Genomic DNA, 27,407 nt, shown 5'->3' on the forward strand with positions numbered 1-27,407 from the left:
AGTTTTTCACTTCTATCCCCCATATCCAGTCAATCAGTTGCTACGTGTTGATTCTATCTCCATAAGATCTCTAATATCTGTTCCCTTCTTTGTATTCTCATGGCCACTAACAGAACCTCTAGCGTGGACTATCATTGGAACCTTCTAATTGGTCTATCTGTTTCAGATTTTTTCCCCTCCCACATCCTCTTTACAGCTTTCAAAGTGATGTTCCTAAAATACAGAGCAGATTAAGCCATTCCATTGCTCAAGAAGCTCCAGTGCCTCCCTATTGTTTCAAAATTAAATTTTTTTTTGCCACACTTATTCACATTCTTGCTCTTACCTACTTATTACAAATTACTCTCTCGTTTACTTACTTTATGGTCCAGCTAAAACAGTCTCCTTACTTATATCAGATGTGATATTTCTCCTGGATTTACCTCTTTTCAAAATGCAAAATATACTCCTGCCTGACCTCCATCTCTTGGAATAGAATCTCTGGCTTCCTTCAAAGTTTAGGTGAAGCACATGAGCCTCTTCCTGATATTCCAGCTGCTAGAGCTTGCTCTGCCAAAATTATATTTAATTAAGCTTATATATTTTCTGCATATAGTTATGTTACCTTGAATAGCTTAGCGGATAGGGTTGGACGGGGAGTCAGGAAGATCCAAGTTCATATCCAGCCTCAGAAACTCACTAGTTGCTACCCTAAGAAAATAATCTCTCTCATCCTCTGTTTCATCATCTGTAACATGGGGATAAAATACCTTTACCTACTTCACATAAGGTAAGAATCAAATGAAATAGCACATATAAAGTACTTTACAGAATTGGGATCCCAGATGAGATATTCCTACTCTACATAGAAGACTGTCTTTGTACACTTTTTTCCATAGCTTTTTGGTGGTTACACTGGTAAGTGTGGAGTTTATACATGCCAAGGATTTATCTTGGGCTCAACAGGCCTTGAGAAATTTCAATTTAAACAGACCATTTGATCGTCAGTATATTTTGACTGATCATCTACCAGCTGCTCAGCATTTTCCTTTTTGTGTCTTAAAATACTTTTTAAAATGTGGTCATTGTACTCCAGCACTCTTAAACATAATAGTAATATTTCTAGTTCAGTATTTCTCTTCATTCTTTCATTCAGCAAACATTTATTAAGCACCTAGTACACAGAGTGTTGTGCAAAGTCTGATGTTCTTAGAGAATGCATAAACCTAACTTTTAAATCTTGTTATTAAATAGGAGCTGTCCAAGATCACAATGCCAGTTATATTTAATGAACCGCTGAGCTTCCTACAGAGACTAACAGAATATATGGAACATACGTACCTCATCCACAAGGCCAGTGCATTTTCTGATGCAGTTGAAAGGATGCAAGTATGTAATCATTATTAAGTATGTCCATTTGTATTGGTTCTATGTCTCCAAAACCCATGAAATGCATTGTTTTGTAAATAGTTTTCAAAAAAGAAAGAAAATGTTTCTAAAAAATTATTATTATTCTGGAACTGTCAACAGTCAATCAAGAGGTTGGTTGGTTTTTTTTGTTTTGTTTTTTTTTGTGCCTGCTAGTTACCATAAATTGTGCCTGTCACTGGGAATAAACTTATAAGGGGCAATGTAAACTATTATTGTAATAAGGGAATAAAGCACATGGATGGGGATTGTGGTTCCCTAAGTCAGTAGGTGAGAAAGGAGGGTACAATTGTGGAGATAATAGATTGAGGTGGCAGGAGAGATGAAGAGGTAGTTGGGCAGGCAGCTGCAACAGGGAGACACAGACTGGGTACACAGGCTTTAGACAGAGGACACTGAAGGGAAACAGGCTGAACCCTTCCAGGTAGGAAGGGCACTTATACAGACAAAGGTTGGGGCCAGTCAGAAATGGTTTGAAACTTACTAGAGGGCTTTCTAGTCAATTTCTCAGGTTCACACAGACAGAGTCCCAAGGCTCTTCCCTGTCTATGAAATAGAAGGACTTCTCAGAGGAAGTATAGCGATCACCACTTCCTCCAAGATGGATGCCTCCAACTCCCCTCAGGAACTAAAGTGAACCAATTCCTTTCTCTCCTTAACCCTCTTTATCATTCAACCAATGATTTAGCAAAAGGTTTGATTAAATAACAACAGGTTTTATTAAGTTTCAGGGTTGATTATAAAGGACAGAAGAATACAAGGTTTCTCTTAACAACCGCCTAGGGAGGAGCTTCAGGTGGGGGAGGGACACAGGAATGGAGTGGACTGAGCAAGAGCCTGCTCCCACTCAGCCCCAGGAGGCTTTGTTGCCTTTAAGGTGAGGGAAGTTATACACAATGAATCAGGAGATAATTTGTATCAAGGGTAATCCCTACTTGTCTATTGGGAAAACCTAAGTCTTCAAAGTTTGATTGCTACCACCCAAAATTCACCCTTCTCCCAAAACCCACAGGAAATTAGGAAAGGAAATGGGGATTGAAATAGGGAAGGTTAGGTTGATCCAGAGGAATTAGCTAAGCTACAAAATCTCAAGAGAAAAGGCCCAGAATCAAGGCCAGGTTTCAGCCCAAAGACCGAGCTCAGTTGACCCTTCTGCTCTGACCGAGCCTCCCGGATCAACTGCCACTAGTCATGGTTCTAAACCCTTCTTAACTGCCAGAACTTCTACAGTTAGCCTTTTGCAGGGTTGATTGCACCTCTGCACTACATTATGTATGTTCTTTTCTCATTTGGTTAAGTACCTATGATAATGCATTGAAGATTTTAAGAACAGGAACACAATTACCACCTCCTCTATTCTTAACTCCTGGGTTTATTAGTAGCATAAAAAAACACTATTAGAGCATTCACTCACAACAGAAGTAGTCAAGGAGACACAAACTTCAAGTGTACTCCAATTTTGGATTCTCAGTTTGGCCTGATTTAAGGAAATGAAACCACATACATAATTGCAACCCAGGAAATGATGCTTTCCAGCATATAGACTAATTTAGAGTAGCATAATAGCAATAATATTTATCTTTTATGCTAAAGTAAATAAAAGAACTTTAAAAGAAAAACATTACTTTTTATGTCCCCTGATTAAACATCTTTTTTGATGTTGTTGATAAATAACAAATATCACTAAATAGCGTGTCCCTCCTTGTTTATACTTCTGTTGTCTCTCCTATAGTAGATGAAGTTGCAGATGTGGGGGTAAATAGCTAACACTGAAGAAAATTGTCTAGGGATCTACAATGTTGCATAATCTGTCCTTGGATAATCAAAAGCTAAATATGTAATCATAATTTATCAGGTCAAACTAGATAACCCCATTGGTTAAAACTAGTAATTTCTTAGGATGCCTTGAAGGATGTGCTGCTATAATGTGAAGAGGCTGGGATTTGCAGTTAGAGGACTCATTCAATCCCTGTTATTTCATCATTATGTGTGAGACATTAGATACTGCACCTCTCCGGGCCTCAGTTTTCTCATCTGTAAATAAAGGAGTTAAATTAGATAACCTTCTAAAATTCCATATAGCTCTAAATCTGTTTCTGTAATTTCTTAAAAAGGAAATAAAGGCTGAGGAATTAAACTGCATTTCCATTGAACTAAAGTCATTGACATCAGTATATATCAGTGGCTCTTGCATTCCCCTAATTTTGCTTGGTGTGCCCCTAAACTCTTACCAGCAATACCAAGACTTCCACATTCCCCAATTTCTGTCTCAAGTTGGCAACTTGCTCTCTGCCTATCATTAAGAAGGTCAGAATATCACCTTGTATTACTAGATTTGATTCTTGGGAAAATAAGAAAGTGAGAAGGTGGTGGAGGAAAAGAAGCAGTAAATGTCCTCAAGGAGACCAGGTAATTAGTCTGAAGGCCTTACTTCCAGGGCTTCTTCCTCACAGCAAGGATGCTATGATGTGAACAATGACAGCAATGTGGAATGTATACCCTCTAGTGTTGTACAAGGTACCACCTAGTCTTCTTAGATATATTGTTTTCTTATTTCAGAGCAATAACATTTTAAACTAAACCATTTCCCCCCCTTTCCTTTATGTAGCTTATTGTCCCAGGTCTCTTTGGAATCTTCTATGATTTTTTGACTTCTTATATTTTTTCAGTTTTACCACACTCTTATCTTCCGAAGTATTGTTTAGCAGAGGTTTTTGTTGTTGTTGTTGTTTTTTAATTAAAGCGAAATGGTAATTTATAATTTTCTTAATGCCCTTCAGATAATTCAGGACACTTTGGGGAGGTCACTGGTAGGATATAGAAGTCATTTTTGCTCTGAAAAAAACCTATTTTTTATGTATATTGTTAGTGCCATTGTCCAAACTGACTGCCTGGGTAGTATGGAAGGATTTGAGAATACAGAGTAAAAAAAACCACTCAAAAATAACTTTGTGGTAATATGTTAAATAAAATCTTGGTTCCTAAGTATGAGATTATTTTCAGCTTTTTGCCCATTTTATTCCATAGTGTGTGGCCGCATTTGCTGTATCTGCTGTTGCTTCTCAGTGGGAACGCACAGGAAAGCCTTTCAACCCACTGCTTGGAGAGACTTATGAATTAGTCCGGTAAAGATCTCTCTTTTGCGGCATTTCAATGTGGGGTGGCTCAAGTGGTGGCATTTAGAAGATTATTTTTGAGCATGTTCTATGAATTGATTTGTTTTCTTTATAACTTCTGGTGTCTTTTTATTTTTCCTCTTATTTTAATAAAATGTTGTCTAACTTTCCTACGTAGTCTGGTCTTTAGAATTTTAAATTTTCTCAAGGAAAAATTTTGGTTTGAGCCAAAACACAATTTCATGTCTTTTTAGGAAATAAAGACAACTCAGAACTTTTCTTTAAAAAAAAGTTTTTATTGACAACACTAAAACTACTAAATGAACTTAAATGAGTTTACTTTAACTAGTATTAAGATCGGGTATGCTATTAAAGTTCAAAATGAAGAAATTATATTTTAATCATTGAGGTTAAGATCTGCTGTGCTTCCTTAGACCTGATCTGGAAAGCAATAAATTTTTTCGGGAACAGAAAATCACCGATTTCAGTATATTCGACCATATTGAACCAATACTATTAAACTAATTTTGTTGTCACTAAGACGTTAAGTATAATAAGAACAAAAAGTATGATTGTATTTAATTCCTCATGTTTATGTCTTCAGGCATACTTGTGTAATTTACTAAGAGAACTTTCTCCATGCACAAATTTCTTGCATTCATTTTTTCCTCCTCCTTCCATCCCTGCTTTTGTAAATCCTAAATACAACTTTGCGTATTCTCAGAGTTTTAATTCTCTAGACCCAGTTTAAGGTTTTTGTTTTTTTAATTTTCCCCATAGGGAGCACTACACAGCGAAGTGTCAAGTTTTAAATTTCCACAGGTAGCATTACTTGTTCCCCATACATTTATGTGTTAATAATAATTTTGACATGAAGACTAGCAGATGTGAAAATGAGTCTTGATTCAACAACTTTTGAAAATGCTGGTTCTGTTTTGAGCCCATAATTGCCCTGTGATACGTTGTACATCAAAGTTATAGTGCAGGCTTATTTCCTCAATAGCATCTTTTTAAGACTCAAAATAGTCATATCAGAAATAACAATATCTAACATAGAATATTTTATGGCTTACCAAGTGATTTCCTCACAATCCTGAGAGAGATAGGCTACCATCCCCATTTCACAGGTGGGGTTACTATTGGTAGTGTTTAAGTTACTTGCCTCAGTCATATAGCTAGTAAACATTAGAATCAAGACTCAAACCCAAGTTGTCTTCAGTCTAGTTTTTGTGCTCATAATGGTAACTGAAATAATAGCAGCTTATTTATTATAGAGCAAGGTAACTAATAGTACTTTTTGTTTTTAATTCTTAAAGAGATGATCTTGGATTCAGACTTATCTCAGAGCAGGTGAGCCATCATCCTCCAGTGAGTGCATTTCATGCTGAAGGATTAAACAATGACTTTATCTTTCATGGATCAATTTATCCGAAACTCAAGTTCTGGGGCAAGAGTGTGGAAGCTGAACCCAAAGGAACCATCACTTTGGAGCTTCTTGAGTAAGTTATATGTCATTAGCCTTCCTACCCACAAATGCCAGTGGGCACACATGCTAAGAGATGCACACATACACCTTTGAAAGTTGAAAATCATTCATCAAAAACAACAACAATTGTACTTCATGTGTAAAAGCATGATTCTGCATTAACTGAAACAGAATGTAGGGTGGGGAGGGCACTAGTATTCCTGTTGTACTCTGCCATATTAGACACATGCAGAGTAGGTTGTCTGACTCTAGGGGTCACCTTCTAGAAGCAATAGTGACAAATTCCACTGTGTCCAAATTGGGGTGACAAGATCAGTGAGGACACTTGGCTGAGAGCACCACTGATGTTTATTTAGCCTGAAGTAGAAGTCATAGGATGGCTTCTCCAAATCAGTGAAGGATTTGATATATGGAACAGGGATTAACTTTGTTTTCCTTTATTCTAAAGAGAAATAGTTTCAGGCGATACATTTCAACTAAATTTAAAGGAAGTTTTTCCTTCATAAAATAAAGTTTTTCAGAAGGAAAAACGTCCCAACACCTAGAACTGTCCAAAATAGAACAGGCTGCCCTAGGAAGTATTGAATCCTCCAAGACTGAAGCAATTCAAATAGAGACTAGATAATCTTTTATGAAGAATTTTGTCACTGGGATTCATACTTTGGGCAATCAGCTCTTGAACTTAATTATTTAGAGTAGACTTCTGCAGTTCTTTGGTCTGATTGTCCCAGTTAGATTTATGCAAGTTTTAACTTAATGTGAACAATGTTTGCATATATTTTATTTTATTTTTAAACATTTATCGTCACTCTTAGAATTGATGCAAGTATTGGTTCCAAGGCAGAAGAGTGGTAGGGGCTAGCTAACTACGGTTAAATGACTTGCCCAGGGCCACACAGCTGGGAAATGTCTGAAGTCAGATTTGAACCCAGGACCTTCTAACTCCAGGCCTGATACTCTGTATACCGAGCCACCTAACTTCCTGGTTTCCGTGTATTTTAACATAGAATTAATCTACATTTTGATGTATATTCAGAAATGCATGCCCAATTCTTGCCAAGTAACCTCTATAAATCATAGTAATAGTGTTTCAGTCTGTGATTAGCCATTTTTCTAAATGAATTTATTTCTGTGAGCATTTTACACGCATGCTAATTGTGAATATGGTTTCAGGATGTCTAACACAAATGTATATAATCATAGAATTTTAGAACTAGAAGTTATTTTAAGGATGATCTAATTCAAACTTCTAATTGCTTTACTTTTCTGTAAGAGTTTAAAAGCCAGAACAAATATTGTGATAAAATCAAGCCTGGGGTATTAATCCAGGCTTGTTAAGGGCACTGACAATGCTCCTAAGTTCTCCTACTTTGGTGAACTAGGTTGGAGTTTCCATAGGAAAGCCTTTGGACCCTTGTTCCAGTTTTCTACTGTATTTCCATTTGGTGAGGAGGAGATGGATCTTCTAGTTATTTTGAAACAAACTTTTAAAATCAGTTTTGAGTTTTGAGGGACATGTCCAGAATTATTCCTGTAATCTAAATTTCTTTACAGAATACACATTAATATGTATTCTACTTTTTGTGTGGATCCTATCTTATTTTCACACATTGTGTATCATTTTGTAATCTAAATGCTTAAAATAGACACCTTCGTAGTACCATTTCTTTTTTTTAATGTATTTTATTCATAGTTTTTTTTTTTAACATCAACATAATTCCCCCTAGTAACCCTTCCCAACCCTACATAGAGAGCCATCCCATCTAATAAATAATATTTCTAAATGAAAAAAATAGAAAAGAGGAAAATATCAGTGTAACTGTCCAATACCCACATCAGCCTTCCATTTGTGTTGTCTTCCTCTTTAGACTATGAACTGTGGGAATAGGGACTCTGATTTTTCCATTTCTCTCTCGTGTTTAGCACCAGTGCTTTGCCCATAGTAAAAGCTTGATAAATGCTTTACTATACCAAAATAGTATAAAAATGTAGAAAATATACCATATTCACAGGGTAGTTGTGTCTTCTCCTAGCTTTTATTTTGAGACAGTCTTGTTCTTTGTAATTTTTTAGTATTCACTTCTGATTTGGTGGGGGCAGAACCTTTACCTTTTGTATTAGAATCAATATTAAATATCAGTTCCAAGTAATGGCTGAGCAAGTTGGGTAGTTTCAGTGACTTTCCAATGGTCATACAGCTGGAAAGTATCTGAGGTTAGGTTTGAAGTCAAGGGCCTCTCATCTTTAGACCAGGCTCTTTCTCCACTGCACCACCTTGCTTCCCTCACTTTTTTTTTAAGTTCTTTCCTTGTACATTGTTCTTATAGTGGAATTATTTTCTTGTCTCTGTCTACATTACTCAGCATCAGTTCATGTAGATCTTTCCTTGCTTCTCTGTATGCATAATATTTATCATTCCTTAATAGCACAACATTCTATCACATTTATGTTCCCCATTTGTTCAGCCATTCTCCCTTCAATGGAGATTTACTTGGTTTCTGATTCTTATCACAAAAAGTGCTGCTATAATTATTTGAGGTATAAGCCATATTTCACGTCTATAAACTTAATTTGTTTTTTTTTTGATGAAGAAAACATTTTGTACATTATTTGTTAACTGCCCTAGGATAAGGACCATCTTTTCTTAGCTTGAAGAATGGCACTGGCCCTTGATTTATCAAAAATGCTAATATATATAGACCCTCTATTCATAGCTCATTTTTTTTTTACTTTGATTAGATATTAGTTTTAAACTTCCTGGGCTGCATTATTTTTAGAAGACTAGCTTGTTATATATACCATGATATTTTCCATTATGAGCCAGTGGTTTATTGACTAAGTCGAATAACATTATAATGTACTATTCCTAATTTATTTTTTAGGCACAATGAAGCCTACACGTGGACAAATCCTACTTGTTGTGTGCATAACATTATTGTGGGTAAACTCTGGATTGAGCAGTATGGCAACATGGAAATAACAAACCACAAGTAAGTTAGGCTTTTTCCAAGGATCTTATTATATGTTCTTTTAAGAACACCTAATATAGTTCTGGGAGCTTCAGATTAAAATAACTGGTATATAATTACTCTAGTAGGAACTGATGAAGAATCTAAGAAACGGAGAGTAATATAATGGTAGTGGAAAGAGGGCTGACCTTGGCAGAAATGGGCTACTGGGTTTGAGTCCAGACTCCAACACTTAGATAACTTTGTGAGCATAGGCATTTAACTCCTCTCTGAACCTGAGTTTCTGTACCTACAAAAATGAAGATAATAATGATTGTACTGCCTTCCTCCTAAGTTATGAAGCAACTGCTTTATAACTCTGGTATGTAAATGGGAGTGTTGTTATTCTATTAAGCAAAGAGATTTAGTCCCATCTGACTTCTCATTATCACCTTCATTATCTACCTTTTGATTTATTGTCTTGTTTATCTTATCTAGGATAGGTTCTGGGGCAATGTACCTTATTCTCTGCTATGTCTTTTAGAGATTTTTGCTCAGTAAATGCAAATTGGTCATCTAAACTTGCCATCTTTATCATAGGACTGGGGAGAAATGTATATTAAACTTCAAACCATGTGGCCTTTTTGGAAAGGAATTGCACAAAGTCGAAGGCTACATTCAGGATAAAAGGTAATATTCCTACTTTTAATTATGCACTAGAGAGGGAATAGGCTTACACGTTAAAATTGAGTTGAGAGAAGTTTTATAAGGACAACTTAATATAGAAGTGTGACAGAGAATTGAAATTGACTTTTACCAACTTCTGTCTGTTTTTCTCAAAAACATAATTGACAAACATCTTTAAATGAGCAGAACCTAGCTCCCTGTGCTCAACACTAACCTCTGTTTAACAGTAAAAAGAAGTTGCGGGCCCTCTACGGGAAGTGGACAGAGTGTTTGTACAGTGTCGATCCCGCCACCTTTGAGGCTTGTAAGAAGAATGACAAGAAGAATGCAGATGAAAAGAAAAGCAGCAAACAGGTGACTTTTTTGTGACTCCACTATCATAGCAGTGGTGGGCACTGTTACATCTGCCTTTTTCTCTTTACAGGTGAGATGTGATTGGGCTGCATGGCACTTACATTCACACAGATTTGAACTTGCTGCATTCTCATTAATTTCCTTGGTTCTTTCTCTAGCACATATATTTTATTTATTTTAAACTCTTACCAGTTACAAGGCAAAAGAGTGATAAGGCTAGGCAAGTGGAGCTAAGTGACTTGCCCAGGGTCACACAGCTTGGAAATGTCTGGAGTCATATTTGAACCCAGGACCTTGGCAATCTAGCCATTGGCTATCTAGCTGCCTCTGGCACATATATTTTATCCTAAATTGTATAGATTTTACATATTATAATGTGTCCTTTAATAGGCTGTATAGAGGGATTTTTTACCCCTTTCACAATAATTATTATATGAAAAATTTTGGAATACATTTTATGCTATTATCCAATTGGCCTGGCAATGGAAAAGTTGATTTATTCAATAAGCCTATAATTGACAACCAGCACTTGTACCAGGGTACAGTTCTAGATATTAGGGTTCCAAAACAAAAACCAAATAGTCTGTGAGGCCTTAAGGAGCTTTGGTTCTATTGATGGGGTAGAAGTAATACTTACGTAGAAAAACAAATACAAATGACGTAGTTGAAAGGTAATTTGTAATTGAGGAAGGGAGCAAGGATCAAGATAGGTTTCCTCTAGGAAAATGGCACTTAAGCCTTAAAGGAAAGAGACTGTGAGGGTGAACAAAGGTACAAGTACTCTTGGGATGGCGGACAGCAGCCAACCCGGTAATGACATGGAGGCAGGAGGGAGAAGGAGATGGAGGAGAAAGAGCAAGAGGCAAGTTTGTCTGGAACACAGAGTGAGTGAAGGTAAAGAATGTGGGATAAACCTGCAAAGATAATGCTGGGCTACTTTCACAAAGGGCCTTACAGAACTGCCAAGTTGGGGGCTTTTTATTTTATTCTAGAGGGAAAAGGGATCTTCTGGAGAATCTTGAGCAGTGGAGTGACATGGCTAGATGTCTGTTTTATGACTCTCTCCTTGGCAGATGGATCAAAAAAGGAAGAAACATGAAGTAGAGGGACCAGTTGGGAGGAAACAGGGCCTGAATTAGACTGGTATCTGTATGAGGGGAACACAGAGGGTTTATGCAGGGTATCTCATAGATGTAGACATGACACGCTTTGGCAAATTCTTGGATGGGTAGGGTGAAAAAGAATGAGGAATCAAGGATGACTCGGAGGGTTTTGAACAAGAATGATTGGAAGGATGGTGGTGCCCTTAACATAAATATTCTTTAGTGCATGGTGCCAAATGCAAAGAGAGATAGGGAGCCCCTCACTGGTACATAAAGATCTCTGTTTGGGCTGCATATTGACTTAGAAAAGCCACATACATACTGAGGAGTATTGCCCACATGTTGGACAACTTTGGGTTGGTGGTTACAGTAGAATGTTGGACATGAAGTCAGAAGGACCTCTGTTCAAATCCTGCCTCAGATACTACCTGGCTGTGTGATCTTGGACAAATCACTTAACCTCTTTTGCCCTCACTCTTCTCACCTATAAAATGGGATTAATAATGATAGCACTTCCCGTATGGAGTGTTTGAGAGCATTAAATGAGATAATGTATGTAAAGCACTTTAAAAACCTTAAAGCAATACAAAAATGTTTATCATTATTATCATTACCATGAATACTGTCTTAATCTGGAGAACCAATATCAGAGAGATGGATAGACAGACTAATAAGTGCCACCTGTGCCTGGATTCTATTTTTGTTTCTGCTTTTCTTTAGCCCTCCCTTCCACTTTCCTATTCACATGGGCCAAATCTCTTTTCTCTGAGACACACCTGGGGCTCTCCCCTTTGAACACCAAGATTTCACTTCATTCTGTGTAGAATTCATTCATTCTAATGCTTCTTGGAACAGTGAAAACCATCCAGAAAACAGCCAGAGGTAAAGGCCTGTAGGATGATGCTTATGGTCGCAACGTGTTCTAAAGCAGAAACTCCTGGAGCAAATCCTAATAATAGCAGGGCAAGACAGGCCACACCAGCATAAATCCTGCTGTTATTCTTCATAGAATCAAATAACTAGGGAATGTAGCCCAGAAGAAGAGAAGCTATACTAATTGCCTTCAGATTTTTGAACAGTTTTTATTCAACTGTGATGGGCAGAGACCTGATATGACCCTTCTGAATGTGTTATTAAATAGTCACGAGCTAGCATTTATATAACACTTTCAGGCTTGCACATGCTTTTACTTATATTATGTCATGAAGCCTTCACAATAATTCTTGTGATTTACATACTATTATTATCCACATTCATCAGATGAGCAAACTAAGATACCCACAGAGTTATGACTTGCTCAAGGTCACGGAGCTGTTATCAAAATGTCCGAGGAAGAATTTGAATTCAGGTCTCTCTGACTCCAAGTCTAGCACTCTATTCACTGCCACACCAAGCTGTCTTAAGTAATGTTGTAGAGCAATTAGATCCCCGGGAAGGAACCAAAATCAGAGTCAGCTGGCAAGCACTGGCTAAGGGCAAGTGCTGCAAGGCCTCTGGGGCAAGACACCAGGACGGGTTTATCCCACCGACTAATATCTTTCCACTATGTATTTACAGCCATGTTGAGGGGGTGAAGAGGAATAATGCAAGAGATGGTTTAAGAAAGGATGGGCAAACCTACCAGTAAAGTCTCATTACTCTGATGCTTTATCATGATAGAGGATTGATCTTTGCGTTCTTGAAGGCTATGCTGGCAGAGTACAAGTGGTAATAGTAGACTCCATATCTCTCTGCCTTCTAATAATCTGTCTAGTTAAGGAGTTTTTTGTCCACACTAGCTCAGGAAGCCCCTCTTCTAAGACCTCAGTTTAGAGAATGTCCATACTAATGAAATCATAGATCTTTTGACTTTAACGTTGAAGAATTGACTTGAAAACAGGATGGGAGTGTCTTTTGCTTGCTCCTAGAGAAAAGAACTGGGAGCAGTGGTTGGAAATGCTATTGGGGGAATCAATATATCTTAATATAGGTGAATAAACTAAAATGTAGAATTACACCAAAATGGAATAGATGACTAGGGGAGAGAGAGTTCATCGTCAGCTGGAACATCTCCTAGCAATGGTGGGTGACTACTTTGTCAAAATGGTATAGTTGGAAATTATGTTTCAGTAGTTGTACTTGAAAAGTTTACTTCTAATTCAGTAATTCTAGAGCATTCTTTTTTAAACATTGTAAGTACAATTCAGGCCTTAGGACTGTTTCTCCATTTGTGAAACTCATTGATCCTTTTACTAGATTTTGAATATAAGACCTTGTTTTTCATTTCTAAAAAGGTGGCTATAAAATCTGTTTTCACAAGGTATCCATCCACACAGTAGTCTTATTACTTTATAACCAGACTGCCTAACTAGAAACTTTTCACTCTCTACCCCCTCCAAATCTATCCAAACATAAAGACTTAACTCCAGTTCCACCACTTCCATAATGGTTTATTATTATGTCGAATTACATCCTATTCACTGACCCCTGCCTAAAAAAAATGGCCCTTGGTGTGAAATGATTCATCTCTGCCTTAGGATGAGAAACCAAAATTCACATTTCTGTCATCCTCACCACACACAGCTAGACAATGCACAGTTTCCAAAGCATTCTAGTTATCAGGGTTTCTGATCACCATTAAAGTCTACATGATAGTTATAAGTAAATGAACTGCTAGGAAACTTTGATTTCTGATTTCTAATGATGATGATGAAAATGAGATTATAAAGGATTAAATGTCAGAAAATAATAATCTTAAAGGTGCTCAAGGCAGAGAAAGGTAAGTATTGCCTAGAGCAGTGATGGTGAATCTTTTAGAGATGGCATGCTTAGCCCCACACAGGGGAGGGAGGAAGCGCTCCCATTGGGCTGCTGGGCAGAGGGGTGGGTGAAGTGAGGAATGACCTCAGTGAGTGTAGGGGGGGGGGGGAGGGAGTGGCCCAGGCACTCTGCTCCCTTCCAGCTCTGCCACCTATGAGCCGCCCACACCTTACCCCTCCTGTGTGCTCCCACTGGTTGCTGGGCAGAGGGGCGGGGGAATGTGAAAAACTGTTGTTGGGCATAGTGGAGAGGGGGAGGGGCACAGTTATGTTCAAGTCCTTTCTAATAACGAACTCTAGGAGTGGGGGGGGGGGCGGCCAGGTACCCACAGAGAGCTCTCTGCATGTTATCTTTGGCACCCATGCCATAAGGTTCACCATCACTGGCCTAGAGCTAGGAAAATCTTAAAGCACTGTTAGATGTAGTCTGACATATTGTTTTGTCTTGTGATACTATTTTTCTTTCCTATAAGGAAGGGCTCTATTCAGAGGGTAATACTTAGTTCATTTATACCATAAGTAAATCCTTTTGTTCTGAGAAGCTGCTTTCTCTCAGGTTTTCACCCAAATGTCATTTTTTCTGCCCCTTTTAATATACAAAAATGTCCAAATGAGAAAGGGATGCCACTTTATATATAATACTTAAAAAGCATTTGGTTGTGTTTTTTTTTATCCCCTTAACCCCCTGTTTTCCTCCAAAGTCATGGGACTAAGCTATTCAACCATGAGTTACAAAAATGTTTTCATTCACAAACTGTAAATTCGTGCATCTAGTTCATTTATGTGAGATTTTTGTACTTTGCTTTAATGTTCTCACATGACAGAATACCAAAATTTGTAAGCCATCCTAAGAGTTGGGAATTGTAATGCCCAACATGTCATTTTGTGAGGAAAAACAAAAACTACAAGTGAACTGGGGAAAAACAACAATAGCCTGTCATTTTACAATAACCAACTCACCCTCCAAAAAGAGCCCTCCCTTGTAGGAATGAAAAATAGTTTAGTAAAACAAAATGACACACTGGACCACATTAATAACAGTGCTATAAGATTTTCCAAAAATGCTCTAGGCTGTACTTTTTTCCTCTGCCTTGAACACCTTTAAGATTATTTCTGACATATAATCATTTATAGTCTTATTTTCATCATCACTGTTGTTGTCCTTAGAGTTTTAGAACTAGAAGAGTCTTTAGAAATCATTTGATATGATCCCCTATTTTTTACAAATGCAGTACCAGCTTCAATAGTTTCTCCCACAGAGAAGGAAGATCTCCATAATGTTAAATTTAAATTAACATCCAATAACTCTAAGTATTATATTTTATAAGATTTACTAATAATCACTTGAAGTAGAAGAAATAAAAGAACAAAAGTACAAAACTTAAGTATGACCATATGAGTAAATGTCTCCTGCCTGGCACTCACCCAACCACCACAGCCATATTCCCGGGAGCAGAGAGCAAGGGAGGAGCTACACAAAACTTATATCTTCCCTATGTTAGCATGCAGTGTGAATATGCAAATGGGATGCTGGGAAGGAGAGTCCTGGGGAGCAAATTCTAATTGCACAGTATTATATCTTTAGGAAGGGATAGAATCTTGAGAGGCTGAGTGTTTTAAAAGTCATGACTGGGAATTTTCACTGGGTGTCCCCTATACCTACAATGCTCTCCCTCTTCATCTCCACCTCCTGGCTTCCTTAAAATCCCCACTAAACTAAAGTTCCACCTCCTTCTGATGGCTTCCCACTATTGATTATTTCCTATCTATATCTATGTCTATGTCTGTAGATACGTTAGTATATCTTTTATGCTTCATTATTTCCCACATTAGACTATGAGCTTTTCAAAGACAAGGACTGTCCTTTTGTCTTTGTGTCTCCAGCACTTAGCACAGATCCTGACACATGGTAGGAACTTAATATGGGTATCCTTTCCACCTCATTTTCCCCATGGTAGTTTTGCTATATTGAAGATCATAAGAAATTAAATGGCAATTTTGGGGGGAGTTTTGCAGAAGCCACAGACAAAACATGTAAGCCAGTAGACAACACAGAAAAGGTTTAGAAACTATAGCCTATAACCAAGTACATAACACAAATTTTACATAAGTTTTGGTAAACACTCCATAAAGGAAAAAGAAAAAAACTCAAGACTTCTTCTCTAGTATGAAGGGAGGGCAGAAAAAATTTACATGGATTTTTCCAGATTACAAGGGCACAACACCCTGTAAATACCTGTAAATGTTTATTGACTGACTGACTTGCTGATGTGAAGAAAGGCTGCATGAGTTAAACAGTGATAGAAAATGAAGAAAACTTCTCTCCTGAGATCTTGCTAAGAAATCTGAAGAGATTTTTTTAGAAGAAATTTTAGTTTATAGACTAAGTTTCACAATTGAGAAAGTCAGTAGTTATATGTGATGATTAAAGGTGACTGACTGCAATCTTTCTCACAACTGTTATATATCATTTATGTTTTATTCTTAATTACTCTCAATATGTAGTATAATCAGTAATCTTGATATTTAATTAAGCTTAGGAGGCTTTATATATAAAGATGAGATAAAAGCTTACTGGAAGAAAGGTTTTCCTATTCATTAGATAAAGAACATTTAATAAACTAGGGAAGAAGCTCAGAGCTAAATGATTAATGAAGGAGATGTTTGGATTTTATGAATTAATAAGGAAGTAATATCAGAGTATACCTTTTAATCACCTTAAAACTTCGACATGAAGCTGAATAAGGAAAATGGGCCAGTAGCAGGTAGAGAGGGGGGATAAATATCCCACCTAAGCTATATGTAAAGGGATTAAAAGAAACCCCTGTTACAAATAGGAGCTCATTGGGAGTTTTAAAATATTTTTTCTCTTTGTTATCTTTTTCCATTACAAATTTAGTGTAATTTAATTTGTAAAATCATTACAAAGGTCCTGAAAATGTTGCTAATTTTAAAGATATTTGCCCATTTTACTATTTTGATATGTACTAATTGAATGTAACTTATTACAGCTTTTACTATATGGTTACTGATTAGGTTAGCATTATTATTTAACTAAATACAATTTTTGCCTGACTACTACTTGATGAGAAAACTGAAGCCCAGTGTGGTCAAATGCATTCCTCCAAGTCACATTGGTAATACTGGGCAGGTATACTTACATGTTGGTACAAAAAAGCAAAGCAAGAAACAATTCTTACTTTTTAATATTTTGTGACTTAGTAGATTAAAATATAGTAGTTATATGATCAAAACACATGAAAGGCCAGATATGATATAAAACACAAAGCAATTTTGGTTCAGTTCCTTCATTTTCCAGATTAAGAATCTAAGGTTGGAGGCAGCTGGGTGACTCAGTGGATTTGAGAGCCAGGAAAGGCTCCCTAGAGATGGGAGGTCCTGCCTTCAAATCTGGCCTCAGATACTTCCTAGCTGTGTGACTCTGGGCAAGCCACTTAACCCCCATGGTTTAACCCTTATCACTCTTCTGCCTTGGAGCCAATACACAGTATTGATTCTGAGGCATGTTATGAGTAAGATGAGATTAGCATAAGGTACAGATTTAAAAAAAAAAGAAGAATCTAAGGTCCATAGTGTGGAATAGGGTGAGTTGCTCAAGGTTGCCCAGGGAGTAAGAGAAAGATTTGGATTCTATCTTAAATTCTCTAACTCTTAAGCTACTGCTTTTCCCACTAGAGTAGCATGGTATTAGAAATTTATGAAGGAAGAGATCACTTATGGCTGAGATTGGAGAGAATAAACACTTAAGTCCATTATCTTGTATGTAGAAGGTGCCTAAAAAAATCAATACTTGTTAAATGTGATAAAACAAAGCAGTAAGTGTTTAATGCCCAAGTGCTCCAGAAGGGAAGTAAGGGACAGTTTTAGAGGATGTGATTGTTGTATTTGTTCTGTCTCCCTGGACAAGAATCTGTCATAAATAAAAATTAATCTTGGAGACTTTATACTAAAATTATAAGTATTTATTAGTAAAGAAAGAGAGAAATAAGTCCCCAGCAAAGGTTGCACATTGTAGTTCCTGGATTCAGCAGCTGGTTTCGGTGGCCTGCTCCCCTCTGCTAGCCAGAGATGGCTTACATAGATAACCCCCAGCTCACTAGAAAGAGAGCTCCTTTCACAAGTCCCCAAAATGGCAGAGACAGTGCCAGACTGCTTCATGAACTGGCTTCTCAAGCTTAGTCTAAACCCTCCCCTAAGATTTTTTAATTGGCCGAGGTTTCCCTTCAGTCCCTACATGTCACATCCCTTGACTACTGCAGGTCAGGAATCTCATCTGCCACACTGGCAAATTAAGACACATGACTGTGTGACCCCTATTAGGTGAAACTTCTGGGATCCGGTGGTCCTTTAGACATTTAATTCACACAAACCCTATCTTCCACTGCCCAAATGTCCTACCCATTGACTAGTCCAGAGCTAAGCAGTTTTTAGGAGCTGCTCAATATATACTTGGCTTATCAAACATTTAGTTTTAATTTTAATTAATATGTATTAATTATATTCTATCTGCTGTGTGCTAGAGGTAAACAAACAAACAAATAAACAAAAGTAAAATAAAGTCGCTTCCCTCTAGGTTCTTACAATTTAGAGATTTAGAAGATATAAGGTATTTACAAAGCTATCAAATTAATTTTGTAAAAGTGTTTGAAATAGTTATAAATACTACATAGATCAGGGGCAGCTAAGTGGCCTAGTGGATAGAGAGCCAGGCCTGGAATTGGGAGGATTTGGGTTCAAATCTGGCCTGAGACACTTTCTGGCTGTGTGTCCCTGGGCAAGTCATTTAACCCCAATTCTCTAGCCTTTGCTGCTCTTTTGTCATATGGATTCTAAGACAGAAGGTAAGGATTTTTAAAAAATAAACTAGACAAATCCATGGTAAAAATTTAAAAGGTAAAATTGCTTATAAATTTTATTCGTGTGTATGCTTCTTACAGATGGGCACTTCTGAGGAACCTGATGAAATGCCATTGCCAGATTCTGAAAGCGTGCATGTCATCCCTGGAAGTGTTTTGCTCTGGAGGATAGCTCCAAGGCCTCCCAATTCTGCCCAGGTTAGACCACGATTTCTGCATACTCTCCAAACCCCACATTTCACAAGCGAAAACATTAAGGTTCAGGGAATTTTAAGTGACTTTTCCTTCCAAGGGTCACATGGCTATTATGCCTGTGAAGCAGGGTCTGAACTGAGGTCTCCTGACCTTCTAAGTCTAGGCCTGTAGCCACCTCCCCACACAGCCTCTTGGATTCTTTCACATGTAAGCATTCCTAGGGGAATTTGCACTGCCTAAACTAAACAATAAATGAATTTCCAAAAGCAACATTTCACCCACTGTGGCATCTGGGTAGAAAAGGTGCTTTGGGGCTGGCAGTTGTAATAGTTAAAATTAAATTATGAGGCTGCTAGTAGATTTAATAACTTTATTACATCAAAGCAAATAGTAAAGAGAGGGAAAGGTAGGAAAAAGGTAGAGTTTTTTTGGTTACTACTCTATTGGCCGCCATGATGGATAAAGATCTTCACCAACATGGGTTCCTTCAGGTTCCAAACTCTAGCCAGAAGATGACAAACAGGTTCCTGGTCTGACCTTTATAAGCTCTTTTCTCCACCCACCTGCTCTCCCCCATCACATCTCAGGAACCAAACATAGTTTCTTAATTTTCCTGGTACTGCCCAGGGGTCCAGTGCCTGTGGAATCAGTTTTCCATCTCATTGGTCTCACATTCCTTTCTCTAAGGGTTTGTCTATACCTGCACATCTCAGAACCTTCAGGTCACTGAGAGTTGACTTAAAACAAAGGGACATTAATAGAGAGAGAATTTCTCTTCCAACATAGTCAAAGTCTTAAGTGCTTTCCCAGTGCCTCCTTTACCTGCCAGTGGAAAAGAAAGGCCAGCACTAGTTTTTCAGGTATGCCAACCCAGCCCATATGAACAAGCTGCTACCAGGAAGGTAGAGAGTGATTTCCACTAAAGAAGAAGAAAGAATTTCTTTTTTTACCTGATTACTATCTATATACTTGGTGGAGGCAAAAAATAGTGATGGAATACTGGATTTGGAATTAGACCTGAGATGCTTCCTGGCTGTGGGACCCTGACCAGGTACTTCAACATCTTTGAACCTCATTTTCCTCAAATATAAAATGAAAATAACCCCTCCTTCCAAGATAGGAATGTGGGACACATGATAGTAATGTGTCCCAGTATCAACTCTTTGCTTTACAGATTACTTGTGGGTTCACCAGCTGGGATTAGAAAAATGATTCTGTGATTACAGGAGGGTCGAACCACCAGACTGACAGATCAGACATGCAGAAATCCTCTTGCTGGGTGGTGACAAAGTTTAATGAGTTGGGGTATATACTTTATAGGGAAAATGACGTAGGCTAAGGGATTAGGTAAGCCTTTTGCAGGAACAGTGGTTAGTAATTTACAAAATGGAGACAGTGGATTTAGATTACCTCAGTGGCTCTAAGCAGAGTTTTCTATAGGATAATAAATCACAGGTAACATGTCAATTCAACATGTCAACGCATGACCCAGTATTGTATAGAATACTGTATGTTCTGCTCACGGAACTCCTGTATCAGTAGTTTTCTTGGCAGGACATCTAGTATTGGGGGAGGGGAAAAGTTTGCTTTTCTCATGCTGGGGACTGCGTGCTTTGCAATTCCTAAGCTATGGCTACGATTTTACTGGGGCCCATTCTCACTACTGGAGGCTACAGCACAGTAGAAAGAATGCCTTGTCTCGAGTTGGGAAGGCCTACCCACAGGCACCTACTATCTGTGTGGCTGGACAAGTCACTTAACTTCTGTCTGCCTTAGTTTCCTGAGCACAAGATGAAGATAATCGTGCAGATAAAAGCAATATTTGCAAGGCGCTAGGACTTAATTCCAACATGCTTGCTTAATAAATGTTTGCTCTCCCTTTCTCCCTAAAGGGCTTTGAGAACCTTTAAAGGAAGACATAAATTTCAACTATTATTCTCTGGGAGGGGATTTAGGTCAGGAATTTGATATATCTATCAACAAGCATTCGTCAAATGTACACTTGTGTCCCAACTCCTGAACATAATCCATAGGATAGGAAGATACCTCAGATCTCTTTGAGGTTGACATCCTTAAGTGTTTTAGATTTAATTAAGGAACTTACTGATGTGTCCTGTGATTTAACATTGTTAACAAGGAGGTGTTCATATAGTCTAAGGAAACATCAGGTGCTAGGGACTTGTCATTTTGCCTTATAGACATTTCTTGCTATGCATAATGTTTTTCATTTTTCCTCCTGTTTCAGATGTATAACTTTACTAGCTTTGCTATGGTTTTGAATGAAGTAGACAAAGAAATGGAAAGTGTGATCCCTAAGACTGACTGCAGGTTACGACCAGATATAAGAGCAATGGAGAATGGAGAAATAGGTAAATATTGATTATTTGCATTAGTAGGGACCTACTATTTTCTGTTTTTCTTAGGTATTTCTTCAGTGTTATATTTAGTGTAATTATGATATTTTAAAATATTCTCCAACTTTAAAGTGGACTTTGTTCATTTCTAGAATTATTCATTACCAGTGTGACTTTATGATCAAATACATTTCATATACCTGTAATTAGAATATGTCAAAGAAAATTAGGAAACCACATCCTTGCCATCTCCAGCTTAATTTTTTACTATTTCAGAACCTTTTTAAGCCTCTACTAAAATCCTTCTCTAAACCCTAATTGTTAAAGGCTGTGCTAGTAGGTATGAGCTCAGGATGAAGTCCTGTCAAGCTATAAAAAATTCCAGTATAGGTCCATCAACAAATTCTGTGTCTGAGGATTGGCCTTGTTAAGGTATGAGTTAAAGTCCATTACCTTGAGGTTGAGCAGCAGGTGATGAATTCTCCTGGACAGTGGAACTGATAAAAATCTACTCCTAAAGGGGAATGGGCTTGATAGTAGGAACATTCACACAAGGAAATTGCAGGATCCTGAAAGTAATATATTTTGGGACTATCCGTATTTCCTTTGCAGCCCTATTTTAAGGACACAGGAAGGGTCTATTCCTTAGAATAAATCTTGGAATTGCAGTCAGAAGAAACCTCAAAGGTCACATGGTCCAACCCTTGCCCAAACCAGGTATTCTGTTTAAAGCATTGCAACAAGTAGTCATCTAACCTTTCGCCAACGGCCTCCAATGCTCAAGGAACTCATTGTCTTTTGAAACCCTCCAATCCCTTCACTGATAGCTTTAAAAGTTTTTAGTTTAGTACTTTATGGTTGTATTTTGTTTTTACATAAAATTCATTTCTGGATATATGAACTTCTTCCCCTAACTAGTGAGCCTTTGTTTATACCAAAGATTTTAAAAGCAGGAAAAAAAACAATTTGGCAAAACCAACTAACGCAACAACCATGTCTGATGGTGTGTGCATTATATTTCACACCCATATATGTGGCTCTGATTGGGAGGAGCTATATTCTTTATATTGAACTAAAATCTGCCTCCCTTTTGATTCCATTCATTGGCCCAATCCTGGCCTTTAGGGCCAAGCAACAGAAACCCAACTCCAATTTAATATAAGGACTTCTAAGGTCATGCTCCATTCTAGCCCTTCTCCATAGAAAACTCTCCCCAGTTTCTCTAACTAAATTCCTGTGGCATGGTTTATAAAGTTCCCCCTACTTTGGATGCACTTCACACCATACTACTGCTTCTCCAAAAATATGATACTTTAATCTAGAATACTCCAAAATTATCAGTAATTATAATCATCATAACTCGAAACCATGGCAGGTTGCTTGTGTTTTTAATTCTCTTTTTTTAGATCAAGCTAGTGAAGAAAAGAAAAGACTAGAGGAAAAACAAAGAGCAGCCCGCAAAAATAGGTCCAAGTCAGAAGAGGACTGGAAAACAAGGTACGGAGATATATGGGGTATATGCATTTCTCAGACAGTTTTAGCAGATGAGAGCCAGTGTGCATAAAGTTCTAGAAATCCAGCCTTGGAACAAAGAAGATCCAGGGTTCCAGTCCCATCTCCTGGCTATGTGACTTTGGGCAAATCACTGAACCTCTCAGGCTCTTAGCAAATCTCTAAGAGTCTGAGTTGCAGAGAAGGCATTGGTAGAGGGAATCCCTTCACCTGGGAGTTCCCTACAGCAGGGAAATCACAGGTCCAGCCCTCTCCCTATTCTTAGCAGCAGAGCAGAACCAGATTAGCAAAAAAGCCTGACTGGTCCCTCAGAGACCTTTGGAATGCAGAAGCCCCATGCTTCTATCTCATTATAGCTCCATTTTTGCTCAGCTTAGAAAATATCTAGTGACTAGTGTTCCCTAAATCTGTCACATTTGCCTTGACACACAGCTTGTTAGCTATTCTTTCTCAACATACAGTTATATGTAGGGAAAATGGAATAACATGTCTCCTGAGTTTTTAAGATTTTCTTTTTTCTAATTTCTTTAGTTTCTGGTGGTTTAGAAATGGTCAGAAAAGTCCACATTGGGGACTTTGGGAAAAGAAAGATTATTTCTAATAACTTTCCCTAGCTCATAAATGGCCATTACCTGGAAAGGATAATGTAGGGGGCTTTTTCAGGAATACTGACAGTCATCATAAGTGAATGCCTAGTTTAAGACAAATGTTTGCAAATTGAGAATAATTTAGGGTAGAGGATAAATCCAGGGCTTGTAGTCAGTAGACCTGGTTTCAGGACTTAACAGAAAACATATAACTGGTGATTGTTGTTGCTGAGCTAATAGAGTATATTTTTCCTTTGAATATCTACTGGACTCCTCTCTACCCCACAAGGGACCATACTCATTGTCTCTTCTTCATTCACATTGTATTAATTGTAGCCATTGAGACTAACAAGTCTAAATTCAGTTATTTGAAACTGTTCAAAGAACATTTTCCCTGATGTCATGACTGGAAATCCAATTCCAGCAAACTTGATCCCAGAATAGCAAGAAGCATTAAGACCAAATGCTAGGCAGAAAGTACATATGCCAATGTGGATTATTCCAAGCAGTTAAATTTAGGTATCGTTGTATCTTCAGATAGAAGACAGCACCTGGTGACAAATCTTTAGTTTCTACTTATTTCTTTTTTGTCTCATTTTATAAAATGTGTATATTGGTCCTTGTGTCATGTTCCATGTTTGGGATAGGCTTTACCATGAATAAAAAGCCTTGGAGCATACACCACGAGCAGCTGTATTTGGAGACACAGCATTGGGCTCAGCACCAGGCCTAGCTAAGATGTCAGACTGAATTATTTGTCCCATAGACTTGGCTCAGTCAATCCTGCTCCCGTCCAAAATGAGGGTGACAAGCCGCCTGACACTCATTGCTGTCAATCATTACTAGCGATGAATATTTTTTGTTGTTGCACCCAAGAACACTGATTCCACGCATCTACAGAAAAGGGCCAGATCTTTATGAGCCTTCATTAGCCTACTTTGGGGCTAGCCACCTGATCTACTCCAGATAGGAATAATGGGGGCAGAGTCTATCTGAGGGTAACGAGGTGGGCTTTGGGCACATAACTGGTATAGAGTGATGAGAGACATGAGATTTGATAGAGGAAGAAAAGGGTTACAACCAGGCTTAGGCACTAGTGACAAGGCCATCCTGAGTACTATACTTCTGAGACAATTAAGAGTATTTTTGCCCTGATATAATAGCATTGACACTCTTATACAATAAAAAGTTTTATTGAGAAGCAGCGTGGAGTAATGAAGAAACTCTTAGCCTTGGAGTCTGAAGACCTGGGTTTGAGTGTCATCACTGGCACATACTGACTCTTAACCTCTGGGCAAGTCACTTCTGTTCAGTTCCCCTGGAATGGAAACTCTTGTAAGGCCAGAAGTTGCAGAACAGCAGCTGACCTGTTTGGGGCAAGTGCTCCATACCAAGAGTTTCTACACCACTGAAACCAAGTTCTGAACCAATATTGTTAATGGGCATCAGTGATACAGGATTTAGTAAGGTTTTTAAATGAAAGGGCATTCATTAAAGGAATCTTCTTCGTCCTCCTTTCTGTCATTGTTTCCCCAATTCCCTGCCCATCCCCAGCCCCATGGGGCTCCCGTGTAGGGGAATTTCTAGGTTTGGTACTTGTAACTCATGGTAAAGGTATGAGCTAATAGCAGTTATACAAACCTGTGTCACAGGCCCAGGACATTTAATACCTATGCAGAAACAGTCTTTTAGTTCAGAGATTAGGCAAACCTTAGACCCTGATTTACAGGATACCTACTGATACCTCCATTGATTTATAGCAAAAGAGCTTACTTAACCAGGTGGACTTGCAGGAAATTTCTGGTCCTTGGGGATTGATGCATTCATAAAACGAGGAAGGAAAGGTCTCGTTCAAAGCATTCCTCAGTATCTTTTTGCTGGATGTGGCTATTGAATATGTCTCATTGCAAATATGCCTTCCTTTTCCCCTGCCCCTCTCCTTTTTAAAACAGAAGAAACCCCATGGCACAGGGTCCCAGGTTGGGTGATTTATTATTGCTTGTGATGACTTTGACTTTGATTTGCCTGCTTTTTGAAGTGCTTTATTTTGCTAAGCCTAGGCAGTAGAGAGTGTTTACTCCCTCTCCTTTGGAGATCTGGAGTATAACTGTGCCCCTTGTTTTAAACCAGAATGGTAGGACTCTTGGCAAATGCAGCTGTGCTGAGACTTTCTTCAGTAACTTCTGTGATTTGGGAGAAGTTCTGCTTTTGGCATGAATCTTTTAAAAGCCAGTTATCCTCAGTTTCTCCCCACTACACTATCCTTTCTTTGACTAAGAGAATCGACATGTACAAATTGAATTCTTCTTTTGTGCAGAGCTGATTAAAGAGTACCCTAAGTAAATATTGAACATTTCTGGAAAATCTTCTCCACTTGGGGAACTAACTTCATTGCCTTTTAGCTCAAAATGTATTCTTTTTTTAAAAGGATATCTGGAATGAACAATTCAATTCAACAAACATTTTTAGTGCCTACTAGATGGGAATCACTGTGACAGGATCTGGAGGCACAAAATTCCACCTCCAAGGCTGGGAGGGAAGGATGACAATTTAGATTAAAAAAAATGCATGATAGTTTGAGTGAGAAAGAATACACACACCTGAGAGTAGCTAGCCTCCATATACGCTGTAGGAAGACAGAGGGCATTCTAGGTTGGGGGCACAGGGGATGATGGCGTGGAAGCTGTTGACAGAGTGCAAAGAGGATGATGAGTCTTCAAGTAGAAAGGAATATGGACAATGAGAAAGGGTCAGGAAAGGCAGCATGGATACTGGTTTTGGAAGTCTTTCAATGCCAGGACAAATTTCAATTTTATCCCAAAGGCATCAGGGACTATTGAAGCTTTTTGAGCAGGGGAACACCATGGCCAGAACTGTGTCTCAAGAGTCTGAGTTGGAAGGGACATCAGAGGTTATCTATCCAGGCCAACCCATTAGAAAACAATAAACCTTCCTGCAACTTCTCTTAACACTTGGTTAGCAAGACTATTTAAAGGTCTCCACTGAGGAAGAACCCACTACTTTCTAAAGCTGTCCATCCCAGTTGGTACAATTTCATGTTGTTGGCTAGTAGGATTCCACAGAAAAACAGAGGAAGATCTTTGTCCCTCCTGAGCACCCTTCCTCTGGCAGAGTATCTAACTGATGGGGAAAGTGTGTTGGATCCCCTTTGCCTAGTCCTTCACACTTAACTTCTTTGGACCTCAGTTTCCTTTTCTATAAAATTAGGGGCCTGGTCAAATGATTTCTAAAATCTCTTCCAGCTCTAGATATGATAGTTTTAAAGTGTTTTCCTTCATCAAGGATGCTTCACTCTATTCTATGTTGCCTCTTCAGTTTTTTCCAAAGCTTGAATTAGGATGTGAGACCGCAATTTTAGTAGGGAGGAAGCCAGAAGGTGAACTGTATCCAAAAGAAAGTTAGACATTTATGTCTGTGCTACGTGACATCTTTTTAAAGGAGGTGTACTTAATGTTAAATTTCCTATCCACAATATCTCAGGAACACAGATTATGCAGAAGCCAGTTAGAGTTTTTAAAGCAATCAGTTGCAGACAAACTAATCTTGCTAAAATGGGATAACACTTTCACTTTCTCCTACCAATCAATAAAAGTACTTTGCACTATAGTCACATGGTGCAAAAATTACTTTTGAATATTTTCCGTAAGGCTACATATGTTTCTTTGTTGTCCCCAGTTACCAAAGGGAATTTAAAGTTAGATTTTATTTTTTATTAAATCAGTTTGGTTTAGTCTCTCAAATTATGCTGGTATTACTAGGCCTGTTTGAGGTCACTTGATCAATCTTTTAGCATTGACCCCAAAGTATTTGAAACTTAAGGTACAGATTGTATCCTTCCTGTTGTTCTCCATCTCTATATTCCAGTTTTCCCTTTAACCCTGACCATCTGTCCATCTCTTTCAGGGAAATCTCTCTCTCTCTCTCTCTCTCTCTCTCTCTCTCTCTCTCTCTCTCTCTCTCTA

At 38.2% G+C, this 27,407-nt stretch overlaps 1 protein-coding gene across 1 annotated transcript in view; it reads left to right on the forward strand.

Annotated features, from left to right (window-relative positions):
* The window catches only part of OSBPL1A (oxysterol binding protein like 1A), a 323,698-nt gene that overhangs the window by 292,124 nt on the left and 4,167 nt on the right, over positions 1-27,407 (forward strand). The window contains exons 19-27 of the mRNA XM_044666526.1: positions 1,234-1,368; positions 4,435-4,532; positions 5,840-6,022; positions 8,892-8,999; positions 9,558-9,647; positions 9,872-9,998; positions 18,858-18,974; positions 21,217-21,340; positions 22,732-22,822. Coding sequence (XP_044522461.1) covers positions 1,234-1,368; positions 4,435-4,532; positions 5,840-6,022; positions 8,892-8,999; positions 9,558-9,647; positions 9,872-9,998; positions 18,858-18,974; positions 21,217-21,340; positions 22,732-22,822 — 1,073 coding nt within the window. The remainder of the gene's footprint in view (positions 1-1,233; positions 1,369-4,434; positions 4,533-5,839; positions 6,023-8,891; positions 9,000-9,557; positions 9,648-9,871; positions 9,999-18,857; positions 18,975-21,216; positions 21,341-22,731; positions 22,823-27,407) is intronic.

Source organism: Gracilinanus agilis, chromosome 1 (genome assembly GCF_016433145.1).
Source record: "Gracilinanus agilis isolate LMUSP501 chromosome 1, AgileGrace, whole genome shotgun sequence".
Taxonomy (NCBI): Eukaryota; Metazoa; Chordata; class Mammalia; order Didelphimorphia; family Didelphidae; genus Gracilinanus; species Gracilinanus agilis.